Source organism: Aptenodytes forsteri, unplaced genomic scaffold (genome assembly GCF_000699145.1).
Source record: "Aptenodytes forsteri isolate BGI_AS27 unplaced genomic scaffold, ASM69914v1 Scaffold87, whole genome shotgun sequence".
Taxonomy (NCBI): Eukaryota; Metazoa; Chordata; class Aves; order Sphenisciformes; family Spheniscidae; genus Aptenodytes; species Aptenodytes forsteri.
The window spans coordinates 5122519-5142302 of NW_008796041.1; the positions used below are offsets into that span (position 1 = coordinate 5122519).

The window sequence follows — 19784 nt, forward strand, 5'->3', positions numbered from 1 at the left end:
TAGTATCACTTACTGTGTATTATCTAGCAATGTGACAGTATCTACAGTTGCTTGGTATTTAGCTGACAGATTCACCAGCCTATTAAACCTGAAATCAGACACACTTCTACTGAAAAGCAGGAAGAAGTCTCCATGGCTTCAGCTTTTCTCTTCTAGTAATTTGTTCCCATGAATTTTACTTAATTAAGTAAAATATATCCAGCCCTCTTATTTTCTGTTAAGGGCTAGAGTATCTTTTTTATTATGGTATTTTTAAAGTAAATTGTTTAGATGATGATATTAGACAGAGACTTTAAAAGTTACACGGGACATTTACATAGACAAAAAATGCTTTCGTTTTCATGTTAGTCTCAAGGGCTTTACATGGCAATGTAATGAAAATGAATGACAAAATTACTGTCTACCATCAGACACCTTTGGGATCATGCCTAGGGAGAAAGTTTTAAAATAGATAACTGATTTCATTTTGAATTCTGGATTAAAATTCGTATCTATCTGAATATATGTATGATTGAAATTCTAGTCAACATTTGCATTCATACTGGCTTGATAATGACTTCAGGGACTCTGACTTTGTACACTAATTCAGCATATCCATAAGACTACAGCTCACAATTTGGATGTGAATCATTAAGTGAGCTAAATAATTTTATGTGTCTTGGCATATAAAAACATTTTTGGTTATAAGATCCCTGTTTAGATTAAGTTTCTGATCTATCAATAGAAAAAGTATTGGATAGGCCGAGTTTTAAACTCTTTACTGTAGTCCAAATGTCCAAATGCTTTTAACCATAGGAACATTTAGTCATGAAGCAAAATAAAAGAATTAAATAGTGACACCATGGGAATTGTTTGATGACTTTTTACTGTAGTCCAAATGTCCAAATGCTTTTAACCATAGGAACATTTAGTCATGAAGCAAAATAAAAGAATTAAATAGTGACACCATGGGAATTGTTTGATGAGGTAACTAATTAGAATACTTGCCAATATTAAATATTGTTATAACTATCAAGGGAAAATAATCATTATATACAGTTATACACAGCTGAATATATCTTGTAAAGTCTTTCTATTTGGGAGATTTTTTGGGGGGAGACTCTTATTATCCAGTTGTAATACCCCTGAAAGTTACTCATGATATCAACTATGATAATGACCAGATTCACTATGCCTATGTATTGTGTAACCATCTATACCAGTACAATGTCTGTAAAATTATGTTAATTTTGAATGCAAAGGTGAAAAGCAATTGAACAACGTGTAAGGAATCTAACCCTAGGGACAAATAATTCTTGTATCATATTTGTAATACGTTTTATAAAGCATTACCTCACAGAAGAAGAAAAGAATAACTTTCAGTTAAAACTGAATTTAAAATTACTTTAAAAACTGACATTTTATACTAATTTTTTAGTTCATTGTGAACTTGGACAGCTTCTGTTGCTGCTGTGAAACATGAAGCTGGCTCATTGGTAGCAAAGAACAGTGCTGACCCTTTAACCCCAGAGGAATCACATGCACCTGAAGATAATGCCTTATATTCTCTATCACAGCATTTCAGAGTCTTAAGGGAGAAAGACAAATAGAAGCACAAACGTCTCATGGTAGCACACATGGTTTTGAGAGTGATTGTAATCATGCCTTAGAGCTTGCAACAAGTATGTTTAAAGATAGCTTACATTTTCCCTAACTTTCATTGCCTAAAAATAGACATCTAGGTTGTAATCCAGGTTCTTTCTACATCCAGTGGAGAAAGATAGGGACCTCCAGAGCATGATCTATTCCACTCACCTTACTTTAAGATTAATGTAAGTCTCAGAACTGAATTGTTTCTTCTACTAAACCTAAACTGTAATGTAAAATCATTCATTAAAGGAAGATAATGATCACAAATATGCCTTGCCTTTGAAGTAACGGTATTGTAGACCAAATACCAATTTTGTGACTCCTTATTATCTATCTCACTGTTCACCATAACAGGATAAAGTAAGAAGAGAAGCTATGCAGACTGATTGCAGAACCTCAGGCTGATGGGAGGCAGGTAGCAGACAGTACCTGATGGCCCCATTCTATAAGAATGTACAGGCTTAGCAAGATGTGATTGCAGTTGCCTCCAAAAGAGAAAAAAAAATAATATTCCTAAGTGGTCTGTCCAAATAGCAATAGAAAAAAACTACTGTCCACTTTATTTTCTTGAAATTAATTTTTTTATATATATATACACACACACTTTTTTGGTTTTTAGAAATACCTGTCATGTTTGTCTTTTTGTACAGAACCAAGCCTCACTGGCTTGGGTGTATCATTTTCTTACATCTCATCTCTTTATGATCTTATTGACAACTACCACCATATCTTTTAACAGAGGGAAGATGAGCCAGAATGGACAAGAACCAGTAAAGCAGTCGGGAGTAGGATTAACCGATGCAGAAGGTAAAAAGAAATACAAACAACACTACAGTGGTATCCCATGTTTATAGAACCGATATGTTTATCTCTTTTACTTGTTATGCTAAGAAAGATTAGCCTATGCTCTCTTTGTATTATAGATTAAGATCCTGACTTTCATTTACTCTAAGGTCCCTTTACACAAAGCACCAATGTAATGAGTCTTCAGTTTAAATGAGAACAGTGTCTTACCTGTTTATTTAAAGTAATTAAATGCGTAGATTACAATGAATAATATCTGTCTTTCAACGTTCATTGCTTTTCATAGTATTGGAATAAAAAATATGAAGTATGGAGCTGACTCAATACCCATTAAATCAGAAAAAAATATCCAATGGCTGTCAGGCTCTATTTTTATAACATTTCAGAATATTTACTTCATAAAGCAATTATTAATTTTGGTGTCTACATTATACATCGTTTAAATAAAAATATTAGCTGAACATCAAGCTTGACTGCTGCACTTAGACTATAGTGAATCTGTTATCTGATTGGGAAATCCTGAGTGAATTTTTCCGGTATGAATGTGGTGCTGCCAAAGAAGGAGACATTGAAATATTGGAGCTGGAAAGAGCCTGACAGAACGGCTTTCAAAGTTTCATGAATAATGTGATTATCTCTTTCATGTGTAATAATGGACAACTGCATGAAAATTAAGAGAGTGTTTTGTATTGAAGGATATGTTAGGAAAATTCCATTTCCCTTTACATATAAGGTATTTTCTTTCAAGTGTATGTTTCTGTTGACCTCAAATATAAAACTTAATTATCATGACCTTCATTTTATTATTTAAATAATACTTTTATCATTTTAATGCATTTCAATGCAGCTGTGGGTTTTAATTAATTCATAAATTGAAATTCATATATACAATGAAGTTAACTTCATGTTAAATAAAGACTTAAAAAATCAACATTTTTTCAGGTTTCTGCAATCTGTATACATGGGGAAATAATTGCTGTTGCTATATTTGAGGTAAAAGCGGTCTAATGTTCCACAGATTTAAGAAATCAAATTAGAATTTGAAGGCAGAACTGTAAAACTGTTTTTTCCAAAGCAAGAATCCTTAACTGTGTGTATGCATTCTACTAAATCTTTCAGTACGTAGTACTCATCATACAAAAATCCAAATTCAGCTGCTTGTCAAATTTCAATTTGTTCAATGGTATTTTAAAGTATTTGAAAAACAAACTATTTTTTAAAAAAGAAATGGTGGGATGAAAATGGGAAATCAGGAATTTTCCATTTTTACTTTGTCATGATATGTTTTATACAGAATAATAATTGTAAACAAATAGCTTTTCATAATTTTGTTCATCATAAATTGCCCCTTATGTAAGGTTTTGGATCATAAATTTCAGAACCTACAAATACAAAACGTTTTAATTTAATGTTTGTTTCATTAAAAAACCAACCAACCAAACAAATGCAACCAAAAAAACATCTTTTGAAACATTCTAAAAGATGCGTATGTAGCATTTGGTCACTAAAATGACTTTTCCAGCCAAAAGGATGTTTCTGCTCATCTTCAAAATCTGCAAATAACTCAAGAGCTGCAATTCCCTAATTTTCACTTATGATGCAATTCACCTCTCCTAACTTGAGAACTCTAAGGGTTACAACTCCAAGTCTGATAAAATGAGTGGTTCTTACCAAGTGTTGTTTCTCCCCACTGAGAGAAGCTGGGGTGGCCAGCCTAGTTTTTAGTGTCTGATTTCTAGCTGACTAAGATGGGACAGATCAATCTCAAATGATAAATTAAACTAAAAGCTGGAAAACAACTCAAGAGCATTTCAGTTTCAGCATGTAAATATAGTTACCTTGCGGGAAACTAGTTCAGAATTTAGAGGAACTCAAGACTAACTGAGGATTACTTCAGTATTATAGAATTGTTATGGTATTCTTTTCATAGATGAACAAAAGCGAATGAAAATCTTAAAGTCTTAAAGATCAAATGATATCTTTTTTGTGGTGCACTTATCTGTGTTGTAGACCAGATGAGCTCTGCAATTAACGGGAAGAAAATATTCTTTCCCATTTTTCATTCATTTGTAGAGAGCTCCCATAGTTGACATTTGTATTCTCATTTGCAAATAAGGATTTGGTGTTATACTTAAAACCTTTTAATACTAGTACTATTTTTACATTTTCAAATATTCTTAATGGATAAGTTCTGTGAAAAGTAGCCTGTGGATTACTCTCTTTAAAACTGTGCAGGATAAATTAAATTGCTTAAGCATGTGGATCTACTGCTACTTGAAATGTTTTAGTCATCCAAGTCATTCACACAGGCCTGGCAAATATGGCAGGGGACTTACACGAACAAGATCTTTAAGACCAGTAGCTGGAGGCAAAGCAAGGTAGGACTCTCAAATGGCAATGAAAACTGGTTTTTAGGCAGCTGAAACAAAACTGTAGCAACAGGGTTCGGATTCAGCTCACAGGGTATGACACCAAAATTTAGGCATGTACATAAGTGGAATCACCAGGGGAAAATACGCTCCTTTTGTAATTGTTTACCTACTTGAGAAATGTGCTAATGTTTTGTTGGGAATAGTTTTTGTGCTCTTGAGATGTATCAGTTAAATTATAAGTAAATATTTGAAAACAGTACTATTTACTTTGCTGACACAACCAAATGGTCAATATAAATAACTGTGAGTATTGCTATGATAATCTTTGTTTCTCTGAACATATCATCTTGTCATATTCTGTATTTTCATACTACTTAATAATATAAAAGAATTCAGAGTTTTGTTCTTGGACACTGTGTTACAGTTATTTTTATGATATGCATTGTTGCATGCTATCTTACACTGGACGTTCTGCCCTGAGCAGATGAAATACTTCATCTTCTTAAACGTCAGTAAATCTTATGATACATATTGTGATCTTCATTGAGTTATGCAAACCAATTTCTCTCTTCCTTTCAGAAAGTGCAATATCTTTTGTTTAAAGATTTCTTATGACATGCTATGGAATATTACAGACATTACAAACAAAAAAAAAATTGCGTTCCATGTAAGGATTGAAACTAACAATTAAAAACACATGATTAACATCTTGATTCAGTTGTAGATCATGATTGGTCTATCTGCCCTATGAAACTGCTCAGCCAATAGATCCCAGATGGTATTTTCCACCTACAAACTATTTATCCAATTAAGAAATATGTGGGGAAAATTATTTTCATGTATTTCAAAAGTGTGAATTTACTAGGTAATCTCAAACTGCCATTATTTCTAGTAGAAGAGAGATATATAAATAGCATTTTAATTGAAGTAGTTTACTATAAGGAAATTTTGGATCTTCTCATTTTGAAGATGCTATATATACGCAAAATATCATTCCTCTAGGATTACAGACATTGAGGTTCATCTCAAAGAAAGACTCTTTTAGGAAAGATAAACATGTTGGTAAGCATGGCCTGGCTTCACTCATTCAGTGTTTTGGGGGGTGAATGAGTACTCACAATGCTTCTGTCATCCTCTGTGCTTGGCCTCGTTGTTGTCAGGATTTTCAGTCAGAAAATTGTAAACTTTGTATAGGAACAGAGTGGCTCCCCACCCACATCTTCCAGGAGAGTGGGTTTTTTACTTTTTTTTTTTTTAAATTCCCATCCAGTCCATGTCCTGAATACCAAAAACTTCTCTACACAGTTCTGCCATGGCTCAGAGACTCACTTTCTGACATTTCCAGTGGTCCTTTGAGCATCATCCTTTGAGTGCGGTAAAATGAAATCCTGTAAGTAAGAAACTCCCTCCCTGTATAAATGACTGAACCTGGACAGAAAATTGCAGAATATTCTAGTAAAGCCTTTGCAGATGTATTTCCACACCCAAGCAGACAGACTAGATTTGTACTATTTCAAAATCTGATGATGCGCACATACTTACTGAACTTCTGCAAGATGATATACTAGTGATATTGTTTAACACTCATTGTTTACATAACCTTCAATGAACTCTTCCAGGGTTTTCCTTTTTTGCATGCTATGTATTTGCCCGAGTTACAGATTAAAGAAAAACAACAACAAACAAGCTCTGTGATAACATCATGCTTTAACAGGCAAATTTTACAATACTGTGATTTTTATTTCATCTATTCAGAGTAGTCTAAGCTAAAAAACACCCATTTTTTTTCTTAATCTTTGAGCTTTGTGGTTCATCAGCCTGGATTATAAACTAAGAAATTCAGTTTTAACAGTTTCATCACTTCATATTTCATTAATTAAGACAATCTAATCTTTATTTGTGAGAAAAATGGTTGTAATACCACACAAGACTTGAAACAGGCTAGGAGGTCATTCTAATAACATTTTGGAGGAAAGGTGCATGACCTCTGTAAGTAAGTGACTGGCAATCCTTTGACTTGTAAATTTTCCTTCATAACTTTCTGAATAATCCTGGTAAAATTTTCATCCATCATGTCTGCACGGAATAGACCCTGGAGCAAATTATCTTGCAAACTGTATCATGCTTTCTCTTGTAGGGATGCCCAGGAGTAGTATGTGGATTAGCTCTCTCAAGTAAAATAAGGCATGAAACAAACTGACAGCACATGCGCAACTAAGCATTGCCACATTCTTTAAAGTAATTAAAACTCAGGAAAAAAATTCATTCTCCTTTTACTTGCTGTTTAGTTAGGCTAGAGTAACTCTGTTTAAGCCAAAGGACTCACTGTGTTATGACTGACTAAGGGCTTGAGATGTTGCTTAAATCAACTTGCTGCATCTCCACACTTTAAAAATTTAGCATTTTGATTTTTTTTTAACTCCAATGGTTGAAATATCAGAACTATAATATTAGTCCTTATGAGGATGTTCAGAGAGAAATGGTCTTAATTTTGGACCTTCAACCAGAAAGTTATAAGAGGAGAAAAAAGACAGATGAAGGAAATTATTATGCACTAATCACGATACAGTTACCGAGATTTGCAAATGCTTTTGCCTCTGCACAAATCTACCTCGATGTCTTGGTTGGCCAGGCTGAAAATACGGGTTTTATTGCAGATGAGAAACTTTTCTTGCAGTTATCTGTATCATTTCATAAAAAAAGAGGACTGTGAGATCAGATTAAAATATGATGCTTAATATTAATGAAGGAGGTTATAATTAGAATTTAACTTCTGCTGGATTAAAATTAAGGTGAATTTTATCACCCTTGCACAATTCATTGTTTTGAATGAAAACACTGAGACTGGGAACAATGTAGGACAGAGATCAGGTTAAATATTAAATTTATGCAAATTTGGGATCATCTGAGACGTTCCTTCTTTCATAATCAAGTCTAATTTATACCTTTGTATCTATTAGAAGGTAACTTCTGTGAAACATAACCTCATCTTAGGTCATGTAACATGAATATCAGAAAGACATATTGTGCCATTTTTCCCTCACAAGCATTTTTCTCTTTAACTGTTCTTAAACATAAAAATAATTTAGAAAGGAAGCAAGCATTACAACATTTATAGACACTTCTCCCACAAAGGTGCATAAGGGATACCAGATGATAAAATATTCAATCACTTGTTTTAAATGTTTGGAATGAGTTCTTTGATATTTAATGGAGAAGCACTGTAATTTAGGAATGAAAATGCAAAAAATGTGATAAAGAGACTCTAAGATGGATGTTCTGGGTTTGGACAAGAGGGATTTGCATTAATTCATGGGAGGAAGCAGATTTTTTGGTGGTTTAATGCCAAAATTAGTGAAATTCCCATTTTGGGGATGTTCTGAGAGGCTCACGCTGGAGGATCTCCATCTCAGAAGGAGAGAGGTGAAGGTGCCCCTCTGCCACCTCAGCAGCCCTTGGATACCAGAGGGCTACAGGACAAAAGTCAACCCTGCTGTAAAATAGACAAACACCAGTTATTGTCCTGATAGCAGCCAGTTACAGGCAGCAAATGGTTTCTGGTGTGCCTCCAGAGCCCGGCAGCACTGCATTTTGGGACTACATCCCCCCTTTCTGTGGGGACTGGTATACCACCACTTTAGGCCAGTGTTACAAAGTAAATAAGCACCTGTATTATGTGCTATAACTTCCCCCTGCAGATATCTAAGTCTCCTCATGGACTGTGTGATGAGTCTAAATACTCTAGGTATTATAAATATACCCTTAACTTCCTTTGGTATGAAGGAAATGCTCTACTAATCTCTAACAATTTATTTCTAATTATTAAGTCAACTGCTTTTGTTGCTTTTCTCGGTCAGTAATCAGAAATATTATAGTAGATTAATTCTTCCAGAAGGCCTAACTACAGAATAGAATAAAACACAACCTGCAAAATGAGTAAAGTGGGAGGGAGTTTAGACAGAGCTCATATTTGTTACTATTAGTCAAAGATGGGTGATGAGTTAATTGAGAGCAGCCCTGCAGAGAAGGACTTGGGGATGCTGGTGGATGGGAAATTGGACATGAGCTGGAAATGTGTACTTGCAGCCCAGAAAGCCAATCGTATCCTGGGCTGCATCACAAGAAGTGTGGCCAGCAGGTCGAGGGAGGTGATTCTGCCCCTCTACTCCTCTCTGGTGAGACCCCACCTGGAGTACTGCGTCCAGCTCTGGAGCCCTCAGCATAAGAAAGACATGGACCCGTTGGAGCGGATCCAGAGGAGGGCCATGAAAACAATCAGGGGGCCTCTCCTGTGAAGAAAGTCTGAGAGAGTTGGGGTTGTTCAGCCTAGAGAAGAGAACACTCCAGGGAGACTTTATTGCAGCCTTTCAGTACTTAAAGGGGGCTTATAAGAAAGAGAGAGACTTTTTAGTAGGGCCTGTTGCGATAGGACAAGGGACAATGGTTTTAAACTGAAAGAGAGTAGATTTAGATTGGACATAATGAAGAAATGTTTTATGATGAGGCTGGTGGGACACTGGAACAGATTGCCCAGAGAAGTTGCAGATGCCTCATCCCTGGAAGAGTGCAAGGTCAGGTTGGATGGGGCTTTGAGTAGCCTGATCTAGTGAAAGATGTTCCTGCCCATGGCGGGGGCGTTGGACTAGATGATCTTTAAAGGTCCCTTTCAACCCAAATCATTCCATGATTCTATGATATGAAAGAGATGACAATGATTATTGAAGCGTTCAACACACAAATTGCAAATACTCCTGTACTGTGTGAGTGGTATTCTGGGAACAGTCGCCCATTCAGGCAAAGGTATTTTGCAGTTATAGAAGTAGAAACACTTTTATCCTTCGAGAGTGGTTTCTTCTGTACCTTTGACTAGGAGCTTCAGGCACACACGTCACTCGCTTCGCCCAGTGTTTTGTCTTGAATAGATACAGTCAGTGACTCTGTGCCAGGAAAATTACACTTTCTTTACAGTTTCTTACCTTTGTATTGAGCTTCAGTTACTGAAGCAACATCAGAATGTCAAATGTATTGTATTGGGTAGTAAGAGTCTGAGAACTGTTATTTCTGAGGAAAACTGAAAGTATCATTATATATCATACAACTGCTCACTTCTATGTTTATGTCAGGAAGTGAATGAATAGACGGATGATTTGTGAATCCACATGCTCAAGGTTACTAGCAAGAGTAGTCTTCAATCAACCTACAAATCATACACTAACATGTATTTATTTTTCTTAAATTTAGTTAAACAGAACTGTGTCTTCCAGAGAGAAAATTCCTATCTCCTACAACATAATCCCCAACTCATAACACACTAACAGTATATAGGTCAGCAATAAATGACCAAGTCAGAACCAGTCACTTTCACAATAGCAGAGAATTTATGTTATTTTGGAAGAGTCCCATGTTTCTGCACCAAGGCTTGATCCAATTCTTTTCAAGGCCTTTTTAGACTGGTACCACAGGGAGCACCATCTCTTTTGTTTTTGCACACATGGCAAATACTATTTGCTCTTTGCTGCCTTCCCAATAACTCAAATATCTCAGGAGTAGTGAACCTTTAATCCTAACATATACTAAAATTTAAGAGAACCTGAAAAAACAGTCTGGACTTTCAAGTATTTTTCTAGAATCAATAGAATCTTGTACTGACTAAGTATGAGACTGTTGACTTAATTGTAATGGATATTGGTCCATGGATTTAAAGAGAAATCCAGCCAATCTGAAATGTTACCAACACTGACTTGAACAGTGGTTGAACTGCATTTTTTGGTTTTGAGTTCATGTCCAGTAGTACACAGCAAAAGAAATCACTTCACATTCTCAGTGTCTTTCCTAAAAAGCAATATAAGCCTGGTGATCTCTTTTTTAAAATCCATTTTTAGCAGCTGTAATATCTGCTTTTATAGTCTTATTGCTATTCTGATTTACATGTAGATGAGTTCAGTTTGTGAAATAAAATATTACTGAGTAAAATGTGATCCTTGCCCAGGAAGAGATCTAAATGAAAGAATAAGGTATTGCCAGACTCTACTATCTCTATAAATAAAAAAGTTAAAATTCAACCTGGCATTGTTTAAACTGTCTTTAATATAAAATCACAACCTTGCTTTCTGCCATCAGGTTCTACCATCTAGTACTCTTGACAGCATAAGATTAATTAATGCCACCAAAATTTAAAGCAGAAAATACCAGCAAGGATGATTTCTTGCATGGGTAGCTGCTTCAGTACAGAGGAAAAAAGGGACACAATGGAATAGAAAATAAGTAATGAAAGCACTTGCAGCTAGCCTGTCATGTGTTGATCCCCTCATACCGCATCTCCTTTATTTTTGGGAATGCAAATTTTAATTTCAAAAATTGAAAAGATCAGATATGCTTTCTGTCACAAGGGATCCTTAAGCAATGAATCAGGCTTATGCACTGACAGTAGTCCTTATCCTCTCTCTCTCTCTCTTTTGTTTTTTTAAAGCTATCTATAATATTTTATACATGCTCCCTCAAGCTAGGAATAGCCATACTACTAATATCTAAATACCACACTAATTTGAAGAAGTGACTCAAGATAAACAGCAGTATTGTAAACCTAAGAATTATCAGCTTCCTCTCTAAACTCTGGGAAACATTTCTTTTATCTATCCCTGATTGGCCCAGCACTCTAATTTGCCCACCTGGCTCTCCAGTAATAATTGGAGCAATTACTTCTGCCTTCCTGAGGTATTTGCCAGTATAATCCAGCTGGTTTTCCTAAAAAGAAGCAGAAAGAATTTAAATAAGAATAAAGACTGCAGGCAGAGATAGAAACATAGCAGAAAAAAGGACAAGATGATCTTCTATATTCTTCTATCCACATCACAGACAACATTGCTTTACATAGGTACAAATCATCCTGTTCCTGAATTGTTATTATAAAGTGTCATTAAAAGAGAAGTAGATAATCCAGGGAGCCTGACTGTGATTAACTAGTGGCTGGCCAACAGCTTGTGCCACTCTTGTATGAACTGGGACTGAATGGCTGTTAGCATTTAAATCCTGTGGCAAGAAAATTCTAAAAAACTTGATTTTTTTTTTTTTAAGCTTTCATTTAAAAAAGTCTGCTTTTCCCATAAGATCAGTAGAAAATTAACAAATATTAAGAAGACAAACAAGCAAAAAGAAAAACAGAAAAACCTGAAAGCACATGTATTTCATCTTGAAACCAATATATCACCCTTTGATATGATGCTTTATTAATCACCTGGAAAGATAATTTGCTTGCCTAATGTTCTTAGTCACTTTTATTGGCCTAGCTCTTAAACGCATTTCCACTAACATAAAGCTGGTTGGGATGTTCCAGAGGTTTTTTTCTAGTGACTCCTTGGAGATGTAATGGGCTCAGAGTGTTTGGGCTGGGAATCAGAGTGCTAGTAATTCCATCAAAAATCTGACAAAGCTACATGTTTCATTTTGGGGGGGGGGAGGGGGGGAGAAAAAAGGAATTTTGGTAGAATTCTGTAATCTGTGTCTTTAGAAAGATATGGTTATGAAGGAAATCTGACTTAATACCAGCTGGCACATTTAGTACAAATACCAGTTAATAATGAAGACCTTCAACACTGGAAAGCAAACAGGGGGATCCCCAGACCAAAACTGGAGTAGAGGTGAAGATGCTGGAATGTGTGACTACCGGACCTGAACCTTGTCTGGTGTAAGTCTGAAGAAGGGCTACTTCACCTAGTGAGTAATTTAAAACAACTTTGAAATAGAGTCATTTTTCATAATCAGTGCTCATTTAGAATCAGCAAAAGTCAGGTTGAAGCATTAATATGATAGAAGGTGAATTGCTAAATCCTAAACAACTTCCCCTCTGTGATGAAAATGAAACTAGGAGGTACTGAGTAAGTTTTAAAATGTCATCTTCCTGGATAATTCAGGTGATCTCCTTCATTTAGCAGTGTGATTAGGACCTGGAATTTTGTGCGTACTCCAGGAAAAAAGTAAGTAAAATAGATCTATTTTAAGGTCAATGATGTTTAGTGCTCAAGTATGTATGAGCTATTATGTAGCAGGAATGGGGTCGAGGGGATCTCAAGAGGTCATCCCATTGCTTCAAAACACAATATTGTTCCTAACAGGCTTTTGCTAACTCGCGCCAAAAAATTCTTAGTGGTGACAGAGACTTTACAGCTTTATTAGTCTGTTCTAGGGCTTGATTATCCTTGACACTAAAATGTTTTTCCTAACTTCTAGCCTAATTTTGCTTGCTGAAATTAATACTCGAGAGAAATAAGAATCCAAAATCCAAGCTCTTCCCTCACAAACAGCACATTTTATCAAGCATTTCCAACAAATAGATTTTTCTGAGCTTGCCTACAAATGATAACACAGCTGCTTCTACTGAACAGTTCCATATTAGAGCTCCACTTTTGTTGTATTTATCTGAAATGTCAAAAAAAAAATAGGAATGTCATAAACTGTTTCTATATTTAACTGTCCTTTGTAACTCCTTAATGTTTGTAACTCACATAAAAGGAGCTGGTATTGTATTATATGTGTATGGTTTAGAAGATTATTTATTCTTTTTTTCTTTTGTTAGATAATTAATAACTTGCTTAGAAATTAAACTATTATGCTGGGGATTCGGAAAGAAGTTTTTTATTTTCCCCTCACATGTTCTTGTAGTATGAACCCTTTTTTAGACTGATGTTCAGTTATGTTGGAATGCTGTTTAAATGCAGATGGATCTAGAGCCTTTCCAGGTGGGATCACATGGCAAGCTAAAATTAAACTTCAGCTGATATTTATGTCAGGATCTGAGACTGATCAGAATTATTGGACTATAGGTTGTGTTTCAAGACAGAAGTTTGAAAAAATCAGTGCATTAAAATGAATATAAATCTTTCCTATGATGAAATTGCCTAGATGCTTCTGATTCTCATGGTAGAGAGTCTGCTTTCATATCTATAATTAGAACCATGTGCTTTGTCCCCAGTTTATTTTCAAATTAATATGCTTTTCATAATGCTCCATGTTCATTATTTCATCCTATGATAGTAGTCTTACAGGCTTGCAGCTTTAATGAAATGTCTTATCCATTGCAACAATATGTGAATAATGATTTTTCTGTTAAGGAAAAGCTTCAGGGTATGTGAATTCCTAACAGTTTGTCCCGTGTAGGCATTTGTAATTACTTTAGGCTAATATGTGCTGTGCTTCCCTTTTGTGTATTATTTATTCTGATACTATTAGGCTATGACTGAGAGGGAATCAAATGGCCAGAAGACTAGTCAAATCTAGTGGCAGAAAGTGATGTACTGTGTGTGTAGAGTAGAACGTAGTTTATATATCTTTATCTACAAAGAGGTTCAGGGGCTTAAACATAGGTGTATCTTGTTGCTTTAAATACCCTAAAGCATTTTTCTGCCTCAATCCAGTTATTGCTCCAGAAAGTCATGGGTATCCCATAGATTCTTCATCACATCTGCCATTCCTGACCAGATACTTCAGTTTCACTAGCACGTCTTAAATGATGCCAGATCCACGTGTATATAGGCATAAACCTGATTTGCTCCTACAGCCAAGACACTATTCAAGATTCACTTCAGTGTCAGCTACCTGGAGTGCCAGTCCTTTTCCACTATCTGTTAAGAACCAGAAGATTATAATGAAAATTTCCAACATTTATTTTAGCTTGCATATCTAAATTTTAGATGGCTGATATCAGATGGGATTAGTTATACCAAATGGTCCCCAGGTTTGCATGTGTGTTGATGCCATCCATTGCATAGGTCTGTCTTTTCTGAAACACCTTTTGGTATGTTTTCTTTTTATTATAGTTTCTTTTTTATACTTTCTTTAGATTTTTTGTCTGCCACATTGGCTTTGTACTCTGACTGATTGTGATGTGATAATAACATAACGTGACTGAATTTCCATGCCTTGGAAAAATGCACAAAGATTCTGGAGACCAGCTGGGTCAAACATCTGATACATACATCTGCCTTCATGTCTCACACGGGTGTAGTACCTAGAAGTTCACATATTTTCCAGAAGTCTGGTAACATACTGCCTACAATAATTAGCCAGTTTGTGTGATTTACTAGAAAAAGCCCCCTATGTAACTTGCATCAATGCCTGCTGAGTATGCTATGGATTCTTACTGTTTCCTCCTGCTGCTCATCTAATATCTACAGCATTTATTCACCAGCCTCCTGATTGCCTTGGCTGTGCCTGGCTGAGTGTTTAGCTTTTTAGAAACATATTCATATTCATGGAATACTCTGTTATATTCTTGAAGGAATTGGATTCTCACTGATCTGAATGCAATTATTTGACTTTTTTTATAAACTATGCCCTTCTGACCAGTCTGATCGTCTTAAGAGTTCCTTCTTTCTTGGCAAGTAAAGCAGAGAAAAGGAAGGCTTTCCTTCTTGTCTCTGGACATTTGCGAGAGTGACAAACATAGACACCTTAACTCTTCATATATATGTTGCTTTTAAGGCTCTTTGGTGTTTTGTTTATGTTTTTTAGCAGTATGCAAAGTCTCTGACTTTATAGAGACAGATTTTTCACACTATTTTCCATGTTGGAAAAAGTGAAGCCTACACAATATTGACACTTGGTATTTCCTTCGTACTCGGTGCTTTCTTTTCAAATACTCCCACAAAGCAAAATTACCTAAGTTCCTGTAAAATTATACTACAGCTTATTATAATTTGGAAACTATACAGTGTAACAATAGGTTTTTAAGTCCATGATAAATTTGTTCATGAGAGCTGGCATTTCCAAAGAAAGGAATCTGAGCAGCGTTAGAAAGAAAATGAAAGAAAATTAACAAGAGAAACATTTTCTTTTTTTCCCTGTTGATGAACATTTTATGCACAAAAAGGGCTTTCACATCAAAAGGGAAATGGTTTGGGAAGCAGAGCCTAGGAGCTGCTCTTTGCCTCTCTTTATCAAAACACCTTACCTAGGTGTTGTTCCATTGACTAAAGGGGCTACTCCAGACTTACAAAATTATACAAAGAGAATGAGACATTGAAGAGTTTCAGCTTGCCTTCAGAAATTGACTTAAGCATGCTCTTCTGGAATTACATAAAATAAAGATTAGTATTCTGTTTTTATTGGAGGTACTTGCAAGAATCCTACAACATGAGAAATAGATTTTTCCAATTTATCTTCAGTAGTGGAAACAACGTGAAAGCATATTGCTTTCCATCAGAAAACAGAAAAGCACCAATATGAGTGAGAGAAAGCCAGTCTTCCTAACACAACTTTTGTCATTTTCTTGTCAAAGCCCAGTAGCTAATATGTCATTGTACACTGTGCTTTTTTTCCCAGCCTCTTGAAATTGGCTTGTTGAATCTAACTGGTTGTATGCAGGTACAGACTTATCGAGAAGGAGGAAAGGTAAAGAGGCCATAGTCTCCCCATAAATGTCTCATCATTTTGGATGTGTGCCTTGTCACTTTGTAAGGGAAAGACTGCACTGAAATCACAGATGCATCCAAGTATAATATGACAAATCAGTCCCCTCTTTATTGGCAGCATCTACTGCCCTCAGGTTACTTGCTCTGAATCAAATTCCAAAATTAAATATTGCAGTTTTCCTGTTGAACAAAGCTGAGTAATTTGTTACAAGTAAAATTTTCTGCCACTGGCTAAAGATTCTCAATTGAAGACAGCTTGAAAAATGGATATAATAGGAAGTCATGCAAATCCTGGGAGAAAGGACACAAGGACATACACACACACAAAACACAAACGCATTCTTTCTTCCCTGCCCCTCTCTAGAATGAACTAAAAATATGGATGTATATTTAAAGCATTGACCAAAAGAAATAGTTATTCTGATTTCTGCTATAATTTTGAGCAGAAAATTCTTTCTTAGGGATACTACGTCTGTTATGATTATAAATTAAATAAAAAGAGATCAGATTTTTTTAGATGCATTTTGTGAATTTATCTACATGATTTTTTTTAACCTGAATAATCCCAATTACACAATAGCAGATTTTTTTCATAAGGTCAATGTCAACAAATTTCTCAGAATAGATTTCTTCAGAAGATTACAAGTTTTGATGAAATATTAAATTTTAAATTAAAAAGAAGTAATAAAAACTTAGGAAGGGATACATAAAATTGACATCTTTCTTCCTTAGTTTCTTAATGAACCATTTGAATGAATAACTTGATCTTTATAATGTAGTTTCCCATAACAAGATGAGGGTTCCAATACATTCTCAGCTGCCTGAAATGCTTTGAGAATACTGGCTGGGGAGCCTTGTGTAAATACCTTTTCTGATGGTACCAAGATATCTTTGATGGTTAGTAGAGGAACTTCAAGGTTTCTGCATCATTTTGTTAAGACAATGGAGTTAGTACCCAAAGACAATGCTTCTATCTGGAAAATGTAGACAATGCACACTGTGTGCATTCTGTCCTTCCATCTGTCCTTCTTAACTATTATCTTTGCAATCTCAAATGAATATTTGAAATGCCATTCAACTCATTGCAATAACATACAGCTGAGACATGCATCACTTAAGTGTTACTGGTCCCCTCCTGAATTGGGATTAGGAGGAGAGACTGCTGATGGTCAGTCCCTCTGCTGTCCCCCTGGAAATTTTCAGAGAGGTTCTGTATACCTTGTGTTCTCCTCTCCTGCAGTAGTGACCAAGACCTACAGCCTAAAAGCAAGTGCTTTCCTGCTTTACTTTACTTCTGAAAATAGTCTCTCTGACATCATAATGTTCATGCAGGCTGCATCTACATTATTATTATGATTCAGAGCAGCAACACAACTTTGAAATAAATTTTTCAATTTTACCTTGCTTGACATTGTGTTGATTTGCCTCTTTTTTTTTCTTTGATGCATCCAAATCTGGTTCCTTTTGAGGGAAACTAAACTGGAAACTCTGTTCCAGGTGAGCACTAAATGTGCTCTTGTCCCTGTACGTGTCGTAGCCAATGATGGGTCCTTTGGACAGAACTGGACCACATGCAGAAAAGGAACATGTTTATCACAGACCAGAGTGATTCCAGTTTCAAGTAAAAGCTCTCAACTTTATACAATATTGATGTAGGTGCCTCACAACCAATTGCTTTGATCTACTGATTTGTTCCTATTGCACCAGATTAGTGCTGTGTAGACACAGTAACAGATAATTAAGCAAACACCTAAGTATAAGCTTATATAATTTGAGATCCTAGTTTTCTATTGATCTTTAAAATTGCTATAGATAAAAAAATTTAAAAAATGAAAATATATACACACCTCTTTTTCATACTGTCATCCTGTGATCAGTTTGGTGAGGAAAGCCCTTTGTGCCTGAGTTGCATGAAATAAAGGAGATAAATATGTCAGCTGCCATATTCTACAAGAAATCAAACAAGAAAGAGTGATGAACATTTCATCTCTTTCAACCACACTGCACTGAGGGAAAGTCTCTAATAATCTAGTCTAAGACCTAATCTTTCAGGTCCTTTCGAGGAGGAAATAAAGACAGACACACAAGAAAATCCCATGACATTCCCATTTAATCTTTTCCTTATGTTTTTTTCTCATCTTAGGTTGCTCGTTTTATGTGAACTGAATTGATCTATAAGGAGGTGCTGTCTAGTGGTTTTTATCTATTAATCTCAAAACATATATTTAAAGCTCTTAACTTGAGCTTTAATCAGGATTCTTTGATTTTTTAAATTTTTTTTCCACTCACTGTATGAACTGAATTAAGTAACAACTTCTCAATAGATGTGTATATTAATTCATAAAATTATATTAAACTCATCCTTTCATAAAGCTTTTGGAATTCAAATGATGCTTATGACAGGAGAGACTGCCTTCATGGGAGTTTTGCCATTGGGAGTCAGAATTCCCCATAGTGCCCTTTGAGTTCTGCGATAAATTGTGAAATAAATTACTCAAATATATTTCATTGCATTGCATAGGAAAAGTTGCTTCCCTACAATATAAAGTATAGAAGGTGTATACATGGTCATGACATACATAGGTGACATACACAATCATATAGATGTAGTGGGCTAGATTAATATTGTGTAACAGGTTAGATCAGGACATACTCTATGAAAGTCACTGAAATTTCATCAGCCTAAGATTGGCATGAGAGAAGAGGGATCACACAATGAGAAACTTTCAAGTACTGTGAAAAACACAGAAGCAGTATTGGAGAGTGCAGAAAAATTAGGATCAAAGCATTTAGCTGGCTGAGCAACTAAGTGCTGCAAATGATCCCTAAAGGTGGGAAGTCTGTCCTCTGAGCAACCCTGAGTTCAGACTCTGCAGTTTTTACTCTATTATTTAGTGTAGCAGCACTTTTGTCCTACTCTACCTATGATCTTTAATTACCTAGGTTTTTACTGGACTGATTCACTCTACTGTATTTACTTTAAATGAGCAGTACTTTATTTCAGAAAGTTGCTTATACAAATGTAAGGAATCCTTTGCAGCACAGTCTTGTTGGAATTCAGATCACCTGTCTTGTCCTCAGAGGAATATCCATGTCAGTGTTGTTTGTTTGTTTCTTTTAAATTGTGGTTACATTGTGAAATGGAAGGTGAGATTTATGAACAATTTGAAGTGGAAAATTTGTATAATACTACATGTTAGGAGCAAAAGTGGAGTCAGCGATTGGAAGTTAATTTTTGTAGCTGTAACTTCATAAACTTAAATTTGAGCCCAAGGATTTAGTGTTGATTAGTTCAAGCAGCCAATATTTTGTGCTGAGTCAAGGTAGGTTTAATATACATAGATTCCTAGGATTAGGTCAACTTCAATGATATATATGCATACATTTGTACAAATGCACATATATGTATACACATGTAGGCATGTATATATACAGATATGTGCATATATATAAATGATTGAATCACACACACATATATATAAGTATACTTATATATATTATGACAAAATAATAGTTCTACATAAATGTTTGGGAAAAAAACGCTCAGTTCTGAATGAAATGCTCCATCTGTGTC

At 35.4% G+C, this 19784-nt stretch overlaps 1 protein-coding gene across 1 annotated transcript in view; it reads left to right on the forward strand.

Annotated features, from left to right (window-relative positions):
- Nucleotides 1–19784, forward strand: part of PCLO (piccolo presynaptic cytomatrix protein) — a 393514-nt gene that overhangs the window by 346477 nt on the left and 27253 nt on the right. The window contains exon 25 of the mRNA XM_019473705.1: nucleotides 2369–2436. Within this exon, the coding sequence (XP_019329250.1) occupies nucleotides 2369–2436 (68 nt within the window). The remainder of the gene's footprint in view (nucleotides 1–2368; nucleotides 2437–19784) is intronic.